This window comes from Nasonia vitripennis, assembly GCF_009193385.2.
Source record: "Nasonia vitripennis strain AsymCx chromosome 4 unlocalized genomic scaffold, Nvit_psr_1.1 chr4_random0005, whole genome shotgun sequence".
Lineage (NCBI taxonomy): Eukaryota > Metazoa > Arthropoda > Insecta > Hymenoptera > Pteromalidae > Nasonia > Nasonia vitripennis.
The window spans coordinates 638,607-657,745 of record NW_022279640.1 but is presented as its reverse complement, the minus strand read 5'-3'; the positions used below and the strand labels follow the sequence as shown (position 1 = coordinate 657,745).

Sequence of the window (19,139 nt, the reverse complement as noted above, 5' to 3'; positions counted from 1 at the left end):
TACATATCTTATTTCAATAATCATTGTTTTTACTTTTATCCTCGAAACTTGAACTTTTTTAAAGTAAAATTGTTAAATTTTTGTTATAACATTACTTGAGATAATGCTATATATAATTGACTATGAATGATAACTGGATTTGGTAAATAGACACTAACGTTTTTAAATGTTTGGCCTTGTAATTTGAAGATTTTCATGAGATCCTAACCGTACTGGAAACTGTTGTCTTGTTATTTCAAAAGGAATTTCTTCTTTTGAAGAAGTCAAATCAATCCGTGGTATTAAAACAACTTTACCAAATTGTTTACCGCTAATTATTTCTACCTGTATACTGAATCGCATCATTTTCCTTATTATTAATCGAGAACCATTACAGAGATCATCATTTAAATTTAAATTTCTCAGCAAAATAATTACAGCACCTACTTTTAAACGTAACTTATGAGGCGGTAAGGCCATTTGGCGTAAGTGAATTTAAAAATTCTATTGGTAACATCTCTTTATTATCATCTTCGCATGAATCTGCACTTAGATACTCTCTTACATCGCCTTGCATCCTATTTGAAATATTATTATTAATTTTAAGTGCATCATTGTTTTTCGGCGCTAAAATTACTCTTTCGCAAAGTTTATTGGCATTATTATTATCAAAGCAATCTCAATAAATTTCCATAATTATATCACTGATGGTTGATAATAATTCTGTTAGAAGTAAAGTTATATCATTGTTGGACGGACTTACAAATTTCGGATTTACAAAGTACATTCTACTTATAATTGGCTTCCAAACTCTTTTTCTTGGTGTCCATTTCTTTGTTTTTTCATTGAAAACGTAAAAATATGGTATATCAACATACAAGTACTGTCTAGCTTGCGGATCGTTTGCATTGAGTTTAAACCATGCAGTCAAAGTTGTGTTTAAGTTTTTATTAATCAACTCTCCTTCTGATCCTTCCTTAAAGAATATACACTGTTTATTTTTTAAATGTACAGCTAATCGGTAAATTACGTGACACATTAGTTTGTAATCGTTTTTATAAATATATATATATATTTAATCAACTTAGTGAGGTATCTACGTGACCCTGCTAGATTGGGTGTTATATGAGATTAAATTAAAACAATTAAATAAGCATTTTCAAGGGCTCCCATGCCTTCCGAAACAGGCATGAGAGCCCTTAAAAGTACTTATTTTAATTGCTTCAATTTAATGTTTTACACTAATATTTTATAATATTGACACAACATTACAAGTAGTCCTCTAGAAATAATGCTACAAAATACGTATTAACTATCGGAAATGCAATACAAAAACTAACATTACGCTTTATAACAATATTTTTGGATAGTATCCGGTGTTATTTTTTAATCTGATAAATCTGACGAAGCAATCTTAATGCCGGAAGATAATGTGCTATGTGAACTGGCGTCTACTGCAGTGATTTTGATGTTGTTTTTTTTTTTTTTTCATTGAATGTAAATCTAGTTTCATATAAAATTATTTTGCTAACTGCGCGGTCCTTTTAATAAACCTTCCTTACTTATGAGGTTTAAATTCGTTTTATTCAAAGGTTATTTTTGTCTGTGAAGATAAATCTATTGATTAAAAAAATAAGTTAGAATTTACTTAAGGCTTTACTTCTAACTAATACTTAAATTACGGTATAATCACGACTTTTTGTTTTTCATCGTATACATAATATCAACCTATAAAGCTGTCACAGTACTCTCTTTTACCTTATTATAAACTCACCATTACGATGTAACATAACCTCAAAATGAGACGAAAGATGATAACGTAAAATAATAATTAAGGTAAAAATTACCGGTATGATAACCAGTAAAATCTGTATGGTATTAAAATTTGAATTGATACAATTATAGATTTAACTTTCACTATAATGTCATTTTACTATACACGACATTTAGTTGTGTAGTATATAATAAGGTTCTAATATGGTATAGCGCTTTCTGTCATTGTAATAACAAAAATTATTAAAACCTACCATAATTCTTCATAACACATATATCTCATCATTAATAGGTTTTTTAGCAATTTTTTTAATTTGAGATCAATATTTTCTTTATAATTTTTCTCATTGGCAATGCAACTTGACAAATAATTTCACGTTAGAAAATGTTTTACTATATAAATCAAATTTATTGAATAAAAGAATTTAAGTGAAACATATTTAATCGTCTATACTTTTACTTACCACTATAGATATTAACAAAAATTAAGTATCTAAATATTTGTAGTACACGCCAACAGAAAGGTATCTTCCTAGTTATTGACTAATTTGTGTAGAGCAAGCATGCGTAGAAGCAAAGTTGCGCTAAAAGTCTCCCTGTATTTTTTAGTTACAGTTCAATGTAGATCAATATATATATACAATTTTGGCCAAATTGAAATTTTGAAAAATGTTAATGTGTAATATAAAAATTATACTTTTTGCTCTTCATGTTTACTAAAATAAGAATAAGTATCAAATATGGGAGAGTTAACCCTTGTAAGAGTTAAGTCTCCCAAAATTTGATACTTATTCTTATTTATTTTTTATATAAATGGTACTTTAATTTTTATTTCGTATAAATTTATCGCAGAAAATTAATAGATAGAATCTTTCAAAATTCATATATATATATATATTCTACATGGTGTACCTGACTTCCAATAAAATTTTCAACCCATCACTTGGCTTAAGTTATAGCTGGTCAAAGTTTGAGTTCTCGGCAATTTTTGCCTATTTTTAATGATTTGTAGATCTGCAGGGATGTACTTTCCACCAAAACCACTCAGAGGCTATTTTCGTAAAGATTTCTAAATTTTTTAATTAAAATACTTTTGAAGTCATATAGATGGGTCTGATCATAAAATATTGGCTAATAAGTTTTTTATGCAAATTTGACACTTGTAACTTAGTAAATTTCGCAGCTAGCTTTAAGTAGTAAAAGAGCAGTACACACGTAAAAATCGAAAATATTGGTTAGATATTGTCAATATATTAGATATATCAATCGTTGATACATTGTAAATATATTGTAGCAACAATGCCCAGTGTATTAGTGAAATTTCGGCTAAGTTACACTTGGTCATGCTTCTCCAATATATTGCTAATATTTCCGACCTAAATAAAAATTTAACTGTTGGCCAAATATTATGTTTATATTGGATACGTCATTTGACTCCTAATGTATTAGGAGCACATTGGTTATGCATTATCCAATATATTGGTAGATTTTCGACAAGGACAATCTTGCTGGTGTCTGTGCAATATATTATGGATATATTTATAGAAAATGTTTAAATATTGGCGTTCCAATATGTTTACATATTCGCATAAGTAACTCAGATTATCATATTTAATGTGAAAACAAACATTTTTTAAGTTTTTGACGTCTATCACACTTAACATTCGATATGATTTTATAGATTCATGCATATGCTTTAATATACCTTACGGTATATTTAGAGAAAATGAATTTATTGTCTTATACTTATTAATAATTGCATCATTTTTTCCACGGCATTCGCATAATATTTTGCAGTTGCAGTTTGTGACGTGTATATACATTTGAACACTTTCAAAATTTAGCACAGAATTACTTGTATATAAGACGAAATATGATTCTGTTTTTTTATTATTTTGAGCCGTTACTGAAGTAAATAACAATTTATTTTTGTATTTCTTAAATAAAAAATTTTTTGTTCCCTGTAAAGTGTATTTTGATCGAAATTCTTCAGCTTGTACAGCTGTGAGTTTGGAAATCTTGCCGACTGCATAAATGGAAGTTTCAATTTGTTTATAAATCGATAAGAACATTTCGCAAAAATGATAAGCGTCACTATTTTCTCTGAGCCATTCATGTTTCAAAATGTGAACCTTAGTATAGATATTTAAGGTGGCTCCCTGGTCAAAATATATTTTTTTTTTATTTATCTGTTAATTGTACTAAAATCGTATAAAATTTTATAGCACAGACTGCTAAAGTCCGCAAGTCTCGCCTATTCGTGACTAAAGTAGTCCTTATTTGCACCGTGAGGTTAGCGCACGAGCGTAGTGAGTGTGATGAACACGGTGCAAAAAAGAACTAATTTAGTCACAGATAGGCGTGACTTAACAGCGGATTTTAGCCACACTGTGCTATAAAATGCTTTTAACTATACTTTTAAGCAATAACACATTTTTCGATTTTTTGGTCGAAATTTGACCGGAGAGACACCTTAAATTAAATATGATATGATTTGTAATTCGGACTTTCTAATACTATAAACTAGAGCTTTTATTTGTCCGTTGACGTTTTCCTATGCAGCACAAGAAGTAGTCCATAAGGGACCTAAGCGACGTACTAACTCGGCCAAATGGCGTAAACTGTGTACATTACAAGTCATATGTTTAACACCGTACAATTCTTCGAATCTACTTGAAAATTCATGCATACATTTTTCTGCTAAATTAATCCCTGCCTGACACAAGGTATATATAGCCAACACTAAATATTTGTAGTGGCTCGTATAATCCTCAGGCAAAATATTATTTAAACAAGGCACTGAGTAGTAAAAAAAAACAAATTTTTGTTTAGAAGCTTTCCAGTATATAAAATATGATTCTATGGGCCAAGGGCGTCTTGCAACAAACGAAGAAGGTTTAATTAAAACAAAGTGTACTGTCTAGACCCTGGTAAAAATAACTTATTAAATCTGATTAAGAAAAAAATAATACATTCTAATTGTGTATCTTAATCGGAAATTCTCCTACATAAAATGATGTACCCTATTAAATCCTATTAAAATAAATTTCAGAAAAAAAAACTACAGGGCTTAGATATCGGATGTAATCGGTTTTAATAGGTTATAATTCGTTTATCCTTTTTTAATCGGAATACTTCCGTTTAAGAATCACAATTATAACCGATTAATGTATAACATTGCCTCGTATATCTGTTTAAATCAGTTTAAATTGGGATACATCAATACAAATTAGATTTAATTAGGAATGTTTTATTTTGTAAAATGTATTTTAATCGGAATACATTGGCTAGCAGGAACGAATCTGCTAAAATCGGTTTTAATCGAAACCTTACAGTTAATAAAATTAAAAGAATTCATTATTTAAAGAATTCATTACCTCATAAGCTCGTTAGCGTGCGGGAAAAGGATATTTTGCGGACGCAAATCCATGTGCAAAAACAAAATTTTTGCACGCCATTAGGAGTGTAACGAGTAATCAAAATACTTTGGAACCATATTTACTAACGTTAAATAATCGGTTTTAACTATGAAAATAAATAGCAAACAACTGCTTGTTTATAAACTTTTACAATATTATGAATTATGTGGCAAAATACTTTATGGAATAGATTTATAGTCTCTTTGATCAACAATATTTCTTAAAAATTATGTCAACTGCAACCAACTGCCTGCTTGAGTATGTGATCTTACAAATGAAAATAAATTCTTTAGAATTTTATGGACTAGTCCATAGTCTCTTGCTCTATATTATTTAACCCGCACAAAGAAAGTCTGCAGATTTCTCTGTAGATTTCTCTGTAGGAAATGATGTCACGCAGAACACATTTAAAACGTAAAATAATTTTTCTTACTACGAAAAGAATAAATATTTAAATATTGCAAGAGGCAGCTTTTTACCTCTTACAATGTTACAAATGAAACGAAATACTTTAGAACTTTATCGACTAGTTAACAGTCTTTTGATAAACATTATCTTATAAATTATAAAATGCAGAACACATTTAGAACGTTTTTTCTATACTTAATACGCCATGTGTAAATCTGTCGTTTACACATGATTATTCACCAATACCATCATCAAGCACAAAAGATACAGGACTTAATGTCGGTGACTAATCTAAATACTTTACATCCTCTGTGAAGTCATCCAAATTTATAAATAACGAATCAGCCGCTTGAACTTCTTACAATTAGTTAGATATCTCATTTTCAATTTCGTCATGTGTCGTACTGCCATCATCTTTAATATCTTGTTCTTGCTAATTAATTTTCTTTTCATAACTGGCAAACACTTGATCGTAGTCATTTGGTGAATTATTGTCATCATATTTATCATCATTTCTCCCAGTACTTTCTTCATCATCACTATCCGAACCTTCTTTTTCATCATCAATAATATAATTTTCATTTTCAATATTGTTTTTACTGTTAGTCGTTCTGTCGTTATTATCGTGATCATTTTTTTCTTCGTTTCTCTCATCACTGTCTTCAGAATTTTGATTGCTATTCGAACCTTCTTTATCAGAATCAATTGCTTCTTTTTCTTTTTGAATCTTCTTTTTACTGATAATCGTTCTTTTCTTTGGTTTGCGCACCAAAGTCTTTGTCGAAGGTGTCTTTTTAAGATCTGCAATTTTTCTACCTGCATAATAACTATACATATCAACAACTCAATTTTTGGCATCTTTGGTTGTTACGGGAGTATACTCAATTTCCATCCAGAATTTATAAAATGCTAAAAAATAATTGTTATGTAAATAAATCATAAAAGGCTGTTGAATTTAATATTGAGTTTTATATAATACCTTCACAGACAGCTAATTTTACAGGGTCTAAAATCTGACAAAACGTCAGCTGATTATCAGGTGATTTCGGCTCAGTATTTTTAATAAAGCTGATAGTTATAAATATGCGTTTATGTGAGATATTTTTGTTTTTCAATAATTTAATTTAAACTAATTTTTTTTAATTGTTAAAAAATAAAAATTTTGGAGCTCACAGCTAGAGTTTTCGTGTTATCATCCTGATGGTACCACCAGTACTGGCCCTCATTATTTGAAATTTATAAATTTTACTTATTTTAAACAACTTATAATAAATATATTAAAGGTTACAAATTTTGAATGATTATCACCTGATTATCAACTGATTATGATCAACATTTTATCTCACATAAACGCATATTTATAACTATCAGCTTTATTAAAAATACTGAGCCGAAATCACCTGATAATCAGCTGACGTTTTGGCATGCTTATCAGCTGATTATCAGTTGATTGTCATCTGATTTTTTTCAGTAGGGTTTAACCCTGATTTTCATCAATATTGGGTTTACGGTGGCCTTATCAGTTTCGTTAAAGTACCTGTTTAATTCATGTACTTATTGTTTTTGTTTACAGTATCATATAGGTCATGATATGTGGGTATCAGAAAATGAGTACACTGGATTCATAAACAAATCAACGACACCTCAAGCAGCAACCAACATTACGACGTTAGTTTTTACAATGGAGAAACTACTATCAAGTACTAAAACAGGCTTCAAAAGCAGAAGAAATGGAGTCGGAAAAGAACAATGTGGTACATTAGACCCCGTAAAATTAGCTGTCTGTGAAGGTATTATATAAAACTCAATATTAAATTCAACAGCCTTTTATGATTTATTTACATAACAATTATTTTTTAGCATTTTATAAATTCCGGGTGGAAAATGAGTATACTCCCGTAACAACGGAAGATGACAAAAATTGAGTTGTTGATATGACGAGATATAGTTATTATCTGCGTAATATAAAAAATATAAACTGTGCTTATAAATCCTTAATCAAGTTCTGAAAAATAATGCATGCATATATTACAAGCATGCATATATACGTATACACTACAGTGTACAGTTTATTTTATTGAGAAAAATCTCTGAAAGGAACTAAAATAATGTGTGTGACATATAGAAAGGCAGAAAGAGAGTTGCTTAAGGGGAGGTGGGAGCTATAGCTTATCAAATCCGCCACGAGGTATTTAGTATTTCAAATGCCAAAATAAAACTAAAAGCCGTATTGACATTTTCTTTCGGTAGAATGATTCACTTATCTCAAACCTATGGCGCTCTGCTCATAATATTGATGCAATTTCAAATTAAAAAAAAGTTAATAAATAAAATTGGTATTTGAAGTTGGCGCTGTAATCGCCTAAACACGCGTAAACACCCGCTCGTATTTCATAACTTTTACAAAAACCAAAAGTCTGATTGGTATTTTTTTTCGGTAGAATGATTCACTTAACTCAACACTATGGCGCTCTGGTCTTGGTTTTTCATTGCAAGCTTTATTCAAAAAGTTATATGGAACAGAAAAACAGTGTTTTGCTATTGCAACAGCAAATAATTAATACTTTGCATATAGTTACACTGTGTGTTTAAAAAAAAAAATGTAAGTATGACAAAAAAAAAATGATTAACATATGTATGTGTATAATATATATCTTACACTTGTAAATGATTTGGTGTTGAGCTGACTTAATTTCTGCTTGACCATATGTTGTACTGAGTTTTGACTCATGACCTGTAATATAAAAAAATTGCACGTTAAAAGCCTTAATTAGAAAAAAATCAAGCTACAAAATACTTTGATTTCTGATCTACTGTTTTAATCGATGGTTTTTTGGTACAATCAGAGTCTGACGACGAAGCAGTGACTAATAGTTTTGACGGAGTCTCCTTTACTCTTTTACTTGAGATTTTGGAGACTAGCATTTTTTGGTATCTATAATAGGAATAAAGGTATATGTGAAATATATTTGTATAAAAAGCCAAGCCTTAAATAAAAATAATATTGCTTAGAACAAACCAAATGCAATGTCTTATTTTACTTCTTGGTAATACGCTATAGCGACAGACCTACTACTTCTCTCATTGGCTGCATGACGGCTGATGTTTTTCGGACGGATCGTACCGACGGCCGTCGTCGTGTCGCCGTCATAGAGATGTGCACTACACATGTGTGTATATGCGTGTGTAGTATATATATATATATATATATATATATATATATATATATATATATATATATATATATATATATATATATATATATATACAGGGTGACCCAATTTAAACGGGCACCGCTCATAACTCGTCAGGGACAGCCACAATCGAGAAAATGGTAGAGACCAAAGTTGTAGGATATCGAAGGGGCAACCCGATGGTGACCTTGGATTTGACTTTGAACGCGTTTTTCAAGGTCATTTGAAGGTCAACTTTGGTTTTTTTAATAGGAACCCCATTCTTTTATTGCGGGAATGGAAAGAGCGTAAAATTTACGTTCAGAATGGTATGTTCGGTTGCGGCACTGAAGATCATCGCAAGGTCATGCAGCCAGAATGAAACCCCGCCTACGTAATTCCTCTAGCAACGCCAAATTAAAAAAATTGGTAGAGACCAAAGTTGTAGGATATCGAGGGGACAACCCGATGGTGACCTTGGATTTGACCTTGAACGCGTTTTTCAAGGTCATTTGAAGGTCAACTTTGGTTTTTTTAATAGGAACCCCATTCTTTTATTGCGGGAATGGAAAGAGCGGTAAATTTTACGTTCAGAATGGTATGTTCGGTTGCGGCACTGAAGGTCATCTCAATGTCCTGCAGCCAGAATCTGCCGGTGTCTTCACGTCTTGCCTTCATCGGCCGGGCTATGATTCTTGCCTTAATCGGCCGGTGTCTTCACGTCTTGCCTTCATCGGCCGGGCTATGATTCTTGCCTTAATCGGCCGGTGTCTTCACGTCTTGCCTTCATCGGCCGGGCTATGATTCTTGCCTTAATCGGCCGGTGTCTTCACGTCTTGCCTTCATCGGCCGGGCTATGATTCTTGCCTTAATCGGCCGGTGTCTTCACGTCTTGCCTTCATCGGCCGGGCTATGATTCTTGCCTTAATCGGCCGGTGTCTTCACGTCTTGCCTTCATCGGCCGGGCTATGATTCTTGCCTTAATCGGCCGGTGTCTTCACGTCTTGCCTTCATCGGCCGGATCAAAATGGGACCTGAAAATCCACCCTGCTACGTCCTCGTCGTGGGTCCTGGACATCAAGTTTTATAATGATGACAAAACGCAGGAAATGGTACGCTAAATGATTAAAATCTTTTCTTCTATTTTAAATTTACTACTTCGTTTAAAGTGCAACATTTTACACGCTTTCAGGATCCGGAGTCGAAAAAGTGGGTGCTGTTTGAAAAAAAATAATTTGACCTTGAAATGACCTTGTAGGACTGGCTCAAATTCGAGGTCACAATTCTCCCCCCCCCCCCCCCTATACAACAACTTTGGTCTCTACCACTTTTTTTTAATTTGGCGTTGCTAGAGGAATTACGTAGGCGGGGTTTCATTCTGGCTGCATGACCTTGCGATGACCTTCAGTGCCGCAACCGAACATACCATTCTGAACGTAAAATTTACCGCTCTTTCCATTCCCGCAATAAAAGAATGGGGTTCCTATTTAAAAAACCAAAGTTGACCTTCAAATGACCTTGAAAAACGCGTTCAAAGTCAAATCCAAGGTCACCATCGGGTTGCCCCTTCGATATCCTACAACTTTGGTCTCTACCATTTTTTCGATTGTGGCTGTCCCTGACGAGTTATGAGCGGTGCCCGTTTAAATTGGGTCACCCTGTATATATATATATATATATATATATATATATATATATATATATCGTCATAAAATCGCCAACATGGCGGAGACGAGCGCAGGCTCCTCGTGTGAACAAGCGACAATTTATTACAAATGTCATCCTAAAATAGAAGTGAAAACAGTTGTGTGTCTAATTTGTAAAAGTGTGTACCACACAAGTGATTTTGCAAGATTAGATGGTGCGATTAAATTAAGTAGTGTATTCGTTGTTCGTTGCATATTAGGAATATGCAACGAACATCATGATTTAGATCTAACCTCAAATATAAGTAAAGAAACGCTGAGTAATGATGCGAGGCATATAGTCGCTCAGATAAAATCAAACCATAACTCGGAATCTAGAAACAAATTGCTCGATAATTTAGAAATCGTCACTGATGAAGAAGAAGGAGAAGTGTATAAGAATAGTTTGAAAAGAGAAATTTCACTGTTGAGAAAATTAAATAAAGAAGTAACAGAAAAAAACAATATGCTAAGAGATTTATTGGAGAAACAAAAAAGTGACACAAATACAGTAAAAAATAAAACTTTTGCGGAAGTAATGTCTTATTCAAAAACTAGTACCAGGTCAAAAAGGGTACCTAGCATAATAATAAAGAACAAATCAGCACATAGCATTAATAAGATAAACTTGTTTGTATTATTTAAATTAAGGATAAGGCAATTCAGACCAAAAAAGTTCACAAGAAAAAGGATGAAGTGATTGTTAATTGTTTGAATGAAGAAAGTACAAGTAAAGCTTTTAATATATTAAAGAAAAAACTAGCTGATGAATGTGAAATGAACCAAAAAAAGTAGAAAATCCAAAAGTAAAAGTAGTTGGAATTAACAATTTTGAAAACCTAGATGATAAAAAATTGGAAGAAGATATAAATGAAAGAAACTTTAGTAAATTTTGAAAAAAATGTATAGTTCTACATACATATAAGAACAACAAGACTAACTTGCAAACAGCGTTAATTGAAATTTTAGCCAGCAGAATTGTATCAAAGTGTCAGAAAAAGCAATAATAAACTATTTGTAGGATATCAATTAAACTGCAGAGTTTATGATTATTGCAATATTTAACCATCCTTCAACTGTGGCAGATTTGGACATAATGGTCTAAAATGCAATAATAGGCCTATCTGTTTTAAGTGTACGGGTAACCATAAAACTAGAGAGTGTGAAAGACAAGGAAACATAATGAAATGTTCGAATTGTATATACAGTAAATAGTAAATACAAGACAGAATGCAAGACAGAACATATGGCAACAGACAGCCACGAATGCAAAATAAGAAAGTTTATTGACTTCACCGACTATACAATGCAACCTATATTACCAAGATATGTCGGCATGGTAGGGGCCATGACAGTTAAAGCAGCGGGATGGAGAAATATCGGGATGTCAACAGCCTCGATTAACACACTCAACGAGAATATACCAAATAACGGAAGATACAAAAATTAACCATGGATTAGGAGATTAACATTGAAGAAGTAGGCAAGGCAGAGTGTGAAGTAGAAAACATCAGAGAACTCAACAGGAAGATCGTGAAGAAGAAAAATTAAATTTTGTGTCTGAAAATAAGAAGTCTCAATGCAAATTTTGAAAAACCTGCAAATGCAAACGTGAATTCCATTTTATTTTCTTAGCATATTCCTTTAACTTTCTATAATTGATACAATTTTCTATCTTTTCTTGCTGATTCTGCACTTTAAGCTGATCGATGCTTATTACAAGTGGATAGTGGTCGTTAAACGGAGAATATAGTTTATAAGATTCAATATTAACGTCTCTAGTCTTTGCAAAACAATTATCAATACAAGAACCCGATTCGTTATCTAGAGGGTCTTGTTACACCTCTATAGTACGGAATCAATTCCTGTTCAAAGAAATTATTTAAGAATTCCTGACTTATTGATATTGCACCTATATTATTATTTTGTACATTACTTTCTATTAGATCTATAGTGAAATATCCTATTATATAGTGATTTTTGGTTCTAATGTGTTTTGATAGAAATTTTTTTACACTATTAAGAAATTCTATTTTGGGAACATCATGACACCTGTACATAGCCGAAACTCTTAATGATTCACCTGATTGAAGCTTAAGATCTAAGCTAACCACCCTCAATTTATCAATTACTTCTACTTTAGTTTTTTCATAAATATTATTTTTATATACACAAGGACACCATCTGCCCTATTAATTTTACTCTCTAAATTCACGTTTGCATTTGCAGGATGAACTAATAAAAATGATACAGAGCTGTGTTGGAAAAACCACTTGTAACAAAAAAACTAAGAATAAACAATTACCTAGGAAAAAATGGATAACTAAAGCAATATTAGTATCGTGTAAAAATAAAGAAAATCTATATAATATATGGAATAAAAATCCTACAAATATAACTCTAAAGCATGAATATAAAAATTATGAAAAAATTTTGAATAAAACAATAAAAGATGCTAAATACAAATTCGAAAACAATGAGATAAGAAGAAGTGGCGATAATCCAAGACAGCTATGGAGCATCATAAACAGTAAAATTGGCAAAAGCAACAAACAAATGAAATCGCCTGACTGTATAGTGGTAAATAACCAAAAAATAGTAATCAAGACAAATATAGCGAATGCAATGAATGATTATTTTAGTCAAGTTGGATTAGACTTAAGTAACCAAATAAATAATAAGTGCGATGATCAAATAAGACTGCCAGCAAGAAATAGCGAATCCATATTTATACAACCAACTAATGTTTGTGAAATACATAGAGTAATAAGCGAAATGAAGAAAAAAGCTGGTGGGGTAGACAACATTAATGCAAGTATAATCAAGTGCATTACTATGTTGCTGGTAAAACCCTTGGAACATATTTTTAACATAAGTATACAGCAATCGATTTGGCCGAACGCGCTAAAACGAGCTGATATACTACCAATTTACAAGTTTGGAGATAATACATGTATTGCAAACTATCGCCCAATATCACTGATTTCTAATATAGCTAAAATATTTGAAAAAATTATATACAACAGACTTTTCAATTTTATAGTAAAGCATACTATTATATCAGAGAGACAGTTTGGTTACGTCAGAGGCAGAGGAGCAACAGATGCGCTTGATTGTCTTGCGGATATTATATACAAAAGTCTAAACAAAAGTAAACCAATAATAACGACATTTCTAGATCTAGCTAAAGCTTTTGATACTGTTGATCACAGAATATTATTGGATAAGTTAGAACGATATGGAATAAGAGGATGTGCCTTAAAACTCTTAACTAGCTATCTATCATGTAGGAAATAATGCGTTAAGATAAATAATTTCAAAAGTAAATACAAAGATATTTCCATAGGTGTTCCGCAAGATGAATTTTTATCTTAGCAAGGTTGCCAAATGGCTGATGTTAAATAAACTATCGTTAAATGTAAATAAAACTGTGATAGTGTTCCAGGGGATATAAATATTAAAATTGGAGACAACTTTATAAATAGGGTTGAAAGCCATAAATATTTAGGGTTACATTTCGATTATAATATGAAATGGAATATACACATTGACTCCATTGTAAAAAGAATAAGATATTTAATTTTTGTCTTTGCAAAAATTAAAAGTATAATGAATAGAAAAACCTTAATGATGATCTAGCATGCATTCTTCCAGGGCCTAGTCAATTATGAAATGATTGCCTGGGGTGGGGCATATAAAAATTGTATGTATTCGATACAAGGAGTACAAAAGAAGTTATTAAAAATTATTAATAGAAATCATTTTGAAACACAAAATTCCCCACTAACAGTTAGGCAGTTGTGCCAAATTGAAGCATTAACATATCACTATGGGAAACTAAGAGATATTTATAGTAAAAATACGAAAAATACTGGGAAAAAGAGTATATCATTGCCAAAAATTAATAAATCTATAAGTAAGAAAAGCAGTTACTACATGGCTGTGAAAATTTTCAATTTACTCTCAAATGATCTCAAAGAGTTAACAGTTAGAAAAGTAAATATAAAAAATAAATTAAAGGATTTCATAAGAAATCTAATAGTATGAAATGTATTAGAGACACTAGTTTAACTTCTATTATAAGTACAAGAAAGAAGTGTACGAAAAGGTTATTTTAGTTTTTAAGCTATCTGTATAATTATTGTGCCATACCAATGTACAGGCAACTTGTTTGCCTCTATAGAAAGCCTTTATAAGGCTTATGTATATGGTCATAAATAAATAAATAAATAAATATATGTGTGTGTGACTGTTTCACGTATCATCGACATACTACATCACATCACACACTAGTAGAAATTATAAATTGATATTTAATGCAACGGTACTCACCAGATTCATACCGATTACAAGAAATCATGTAACTGTCATATTCAATCATGTGTAGATTATAACTTATTATTTCAGATTACAAGAAATAATTCAAGCCTCTTGATTTATCATATTTAAATTATAACTTATAATTCCCAATAAAAAGAAATAATTCAAGCGTCCTACTAAATCCTATTAAGATTAAACCCAATTCTTTCCGATTACAAGAAATCATTCGCGAATGAGATTTAATCATATTTAAATTATAACTTATAATTTCCGATTACAAGAAATAATCCAGGCGTCTTATTAAATCTTATTAAGATTAAACCCGATCATTTCCAATAAAAAAAAAATAATTCAGCATCTTATTAAATCATATCATATTAAGAATTAATCCAGTTCTTTCCTATTACAAGAAATTATATTACATATAAAGATCATATGACGGGCGATATTAGCACGTCATAAGCTCAGCATGCCGCGAGAAGAAAGACTTGTACTAAATTCACACTGTTACAGGTACCAGCGCTGGCAAGGCGGGGAGAGCCGCTGGACGACACGAGAGAGGCGGAGAGAGAGGGAGAGAGAGAGAGAAAATTCGGCGACATGCGACTGAGACGCGTGCCGCCAGATACGATCCGACCTCTGAACTGACTCCTCGCGAGACGCTTAGTACTTTCGGGAGATAGATGTTAGGAGAGTGAAAGTTGAAGAGTGTGAGTGTGCGTGCGTATACGACATTGCGTCTCGCTACCGCATCCAGAACTGCACCGACAGGGTTCCGACTGCTGACAGCGAACATTAGGGCGATACCGGCTAACTGTAAGTGCCAGCTCTCTCTCTCTCACGCTACACTCGCCAGGGCTCTCCTTATCCTCCCTCGTACCTGCGACCTCGCTTGCTCGCGTGCAAGCCCTGTATATAGCTTGTCAATAAACGATGTGACTGTCCCTCAATAATCTCGGTGGTCGTTAATTTGCGGGTTCCTACGCGTACACTTGTATCTCGCTCCATTACCGACCCAGCCGCCTCCGCGGGCTTGCGTCTCGTATATGTACGAGATCGCAGCGTAACTGGCCTGGCCGGAGCCTATTCAGCACTAGGTGCTATCCCGACGACTCTCCTTCTCGAGAGTAACGAGGTCTACGGACCTTGATTATAGCGGAGCTGGAAACTGAACAACTGCACCCAGCACACCGTTATATTGGCGCCCAACGTCTGGGATTTAACAATATTTGTTTAGAAGATTTCAAATTTCGGCATCGCAAGGAAAGTAATAGTCGCACCGAAATAAAATCTACACAGCGAACAAAAGCCTATATTAGAGCGAGAACGCAAGTTACACGCTAAGCATAGCGACGCGCGACTTTGTTGATATCGCGGTCGAGCGAGCTCGCCGCACGAGATAAACAACACCGGTCTCCGGCGTTGTAGACGTTCGACGAAGTCGACGCGGCCGAAATATTATATTACGACTTATTACATTTAGCGTATAAGTTTCGGAAAGAGTTTTTGCGATTCGCTTTAACAGTCGTTGTGGGCGGTTCGTATCTCTGTGTACGTGAATTCGTATTGAGTTTTTTTCTTTCCTTTTCGTGTTATCTAAAATTTTTTTTTGATACGACTTCAAATGTATCGTAGAAAATTTGTTTAGTCGTAGTTAGTAACCGAAAATACGAATTCACAAACAATTATTTTTGTTCTTCTCCTTCTATATTTTTTTTTTCTCATACAGTTACTACTATAAGTACGACACATAAGTCGAAGCGAATATTTACCGCGCGCAGTGTAGTCAGTATAGTATAGCAGCGCACTGTACATGCACATAGGTATATAGTTGCGTACATACAGTCTGATCTATAGGATAGCTGCGTACGATACATATAGGCATACAGACGTACAGTACAACGCCTACAGTAACATAGGTGGTTTTATACGGCACGCGCTCACGCTATAGAGGTACATACTCACTGAGTATTCCTAAGCGTCCTACACGTATACGGCCCTAGATATAAACATATTATCTGCTTGACGAATTTAAATTCTAGCGCACCGTAATATAACGCACAGTGAGTAAGACTGTCAATAGTCTCCGAAGCTTAAAGTACACTCTTAAAAATACAGCTGCTCGTAGCTAACGCGAGTAATTCAAACATTATTTTATTTATTTACCAAGTGACTACATCTGTTTGAATTACTTTTCCCCTTATTGTCAATTTGTTACCTCCTGGTGAAATCAAACTTTTCTTTATTAATCGGACCCTCACAATACTAATTAAATATTGGAGGCAGAGGTATTGTTTAAGAGCGACACGCGGAAATAAATTCGACTTGATTATTTTTTTTTACAAACGCTTATAAAATTTAAGGAGAACAAAGCTTACTCATCTGACGAGCGCTCACTTGTTTCTCTTTTTTGTTGGAAATACAGTGAGTCAGAACCGCGTGAATTTTTTTTTCTTCTCTCTTCACCCTTTCGTTATAGCAAACCAAAAAGAATTTTTCAGAGGATGGCGCTTTTTCAAGAAGAACTAGATTTACAAATAGAAAACTGGGCGCTTTCCCTGTCGCCATTGGAATTACAAAATAGATTAATCGAACTAGATCTTATTCGGAGTAATTCAAGGCTAGAAAATGTAAGTAGGTTAGCTAGACGACTTCGCGGAGACTACACTGCAGAAGATTTTCAAGAATCAAGTGATCCAATATTTATAGTTAGTTCAAGAAGAGACACAGATCTCCACAGATTAATACAGACAGATAAAACGTTACCTACGTCGCTGAAGAATAGCATAATAGCACAGCGCAGAGGAAGCAGAGTAAACGTGTTCGACACAAATTCGACATTCATAGATGAGTTCGAACCTCAGATTAATAATCCACAAATGTCAAGCATAACGCAAACGGGTACAAGTGTGTTGCCGACTAGCAACAGCACAGCGGCAACGACAAGTACCAGCACAATAACAACGCAAGCACAAGGAACAAGGCAAGCGAATACGCAAGTAACGTACTCAAACAATGCCCAGAGAAACGAAGAGTACCTCAGGCAACAAAACGAACAACTGATTAGAATGCGCATCGCAGACGTCAAAGAGAAGGAAACTTTACGACAACAACTAGAACAGCTGGAACAAGTTATTTTAGACATGGCGGAATCCAGTAATTCGTACACTCCGACGACGCCAGCTGATAGTAGGAAAGTTCGATTTCAAGAGACGCTAGAGATTCGAGACCCTGAACCTGACGCGCATAGTACGCGATACGCAAGCGAAAACCCGTGGATAATTAATTTAGACGGTACACAGAACTACCAGACCAGGCAAAATCCATTCAAAAGGCAGAGTAACACTCCAGACTATCAAGAGTCTAAGGGGAGGGGCGGATCACCGATTGGTAATAACAATCCATTCCTCAAGCCTGGGGAAACACCATACGCTAATAGCACGAATCCTTTTTGGCCATTTGACGCCACGCAAACGAATACGTTCAACGGCACACCCACTCCTACGTGGACATCACAGTCACGTAAAGACATCGGAAAAATCGCCCGAGAATGGAAAATAAAGTTTGATGGCAGCCAAGACACTTGCATCGAAGAGTTCCTACAGAGAGTCAACGAATGCAGAATGTCATCTCATCTAGACGACACCGATTCACTGAATGCTATGTTGCACGTGTTAACGGGGCCAGCACTAATCTGGTGTAGACAACTGCGACACACTTGGTGTACATGGACAGATTTCTGCAAAGCTGCAAGGCGAAGTTACGGAGTCGATCAGGACATCCAAATGCAGCTGTTAGCCGAAGCCCAAGCGCGTACCCAAGGGAAAAAGGAGTCAGTGAGGGAACACATCTTCGCAGTACTGACGATCCTCAGCAGGCTAGATGAACCTCCACCGGTAGACGTACAATTGAAGATGATTTATGACAATATGTTGCCAGAAATCAAGATGATTGTACCACGTAAAGACGTCACAGACTTAGACGCCCTAGTTACGTTAGCGAGGGACGCCGAGAAGTTGGTTCACGATCGAGACAACTACAAGCCGCCACCTCCACCGGAACGTAGCCTGCTACCGCATGTCGCCTATAAGGAAAAGCCGGCTACACCGACAGCCCCCACTGCGAAAACTCCTAGCATGAACGCTGTAACAGAACCCGTCGAACCAGCGAGCCCGCTCCAGAGCACGCTAGTCGCGACGGCAGTAAAGGAGGCCCTAGCCCAATTAGGCCTTGCGGGCATTGCTGCCTTTCAGCAGCAACCATCGCAACTACAGCCGAAAGCCATCACAGCGTACAAATAACCCGAAGAACGGCAAGAAGTCGAAGCCGGAAAGTGTCTCTACCGTGACAGTTGAAGAGGTAGTAGAGGAGAAAACGAGACG

General features: G+C 34.2%; 2 protein-coding genes across 12 annotated transcripts in view; one reads left to right on the top strand and one right to left on the bottom strand.

Moving 5' to 3' along the window:
- Nucleotides 1-8,683, bottom strand: part of LOC100679775 (multiple coagulation factor deficiency protein 2 homolog) — a 230,935-nt gene extending 222,252 nt beyond the window's left edge. For 3 of the 10 annotated variants that reach the window (XR_004345279.1, XM_032601943.1, XM_032601939.1), the window contains exon 1: nucleotides 2,217-2,325. Coding sequence is in view for 7 of the 10 variants with exons in the window: in XM_032601941.1 (XP_032457832.1) it covers nucleotides 743-951; nucleotides 2,007-2,019 (222 nt within the window). In the remaining 3 variants the exon portion in view is untranslated. The other 7 variants (XM_032601941.1, XM_032601945.1, XM_032601944.1 and 4 more) reach the window with 7 other exon arrangements.
- On the top strand, nucleotides 2,351-8,602 carry LOC116738449. 2 transcript variants are annotated; one of them, XR_004227362.1, is made up of 5 exons: nucleotides 2,351-2,431; nucleotides 2,765-2,811; nucleotides 7,153-7,369; nucleotides 7,440-7,767; nucleotides 8,021-8,602. XR_004227362.1 is itself a non-coding variant. In XM_031928304.1 (4 exons), exons 1-4 carry the CDS (start codon nucleotides 2,422-2,424, stop codon nucleotides 7,502-7,504), a joined length of 339 nt encoding a protein of 112 aa, XP_031784164.1. In that variant the 5' UTR covers nucleotides 2,351-2,421; the 3' UTR covers nucleotides 7,505-8,602. The 2 variants fall into 2 exon arrangements, 1 of the variants encoding a protein (XP_031784164.1); XM_031928304.1 differs by having other exon boundaries at nucleotides 7,440-8,602.
- Nucleotides 8,684-19,139: the final 10,456 nt, after the last annotated feature.

Excerpts from the sequence above, each read along its gene's own strand:
- LOC116738449 (XM_031928304.1), top strand. Across the intron at positions 2,812-7,152 it reads ACCACTCAGAGGCTATTTTC|TATCATATAGGTCATGATAT; the intron begins GTAAAGATTTCT and ends TTTTGTTTACAG. Across the intron at positions 7,370-7,439 it reads AAAATTAGCTGTCTGTGAAG|CATTTTATAAATTCCGGGTG; the intron begins GTATTATATAAA and ends ATTATTTTTTAG.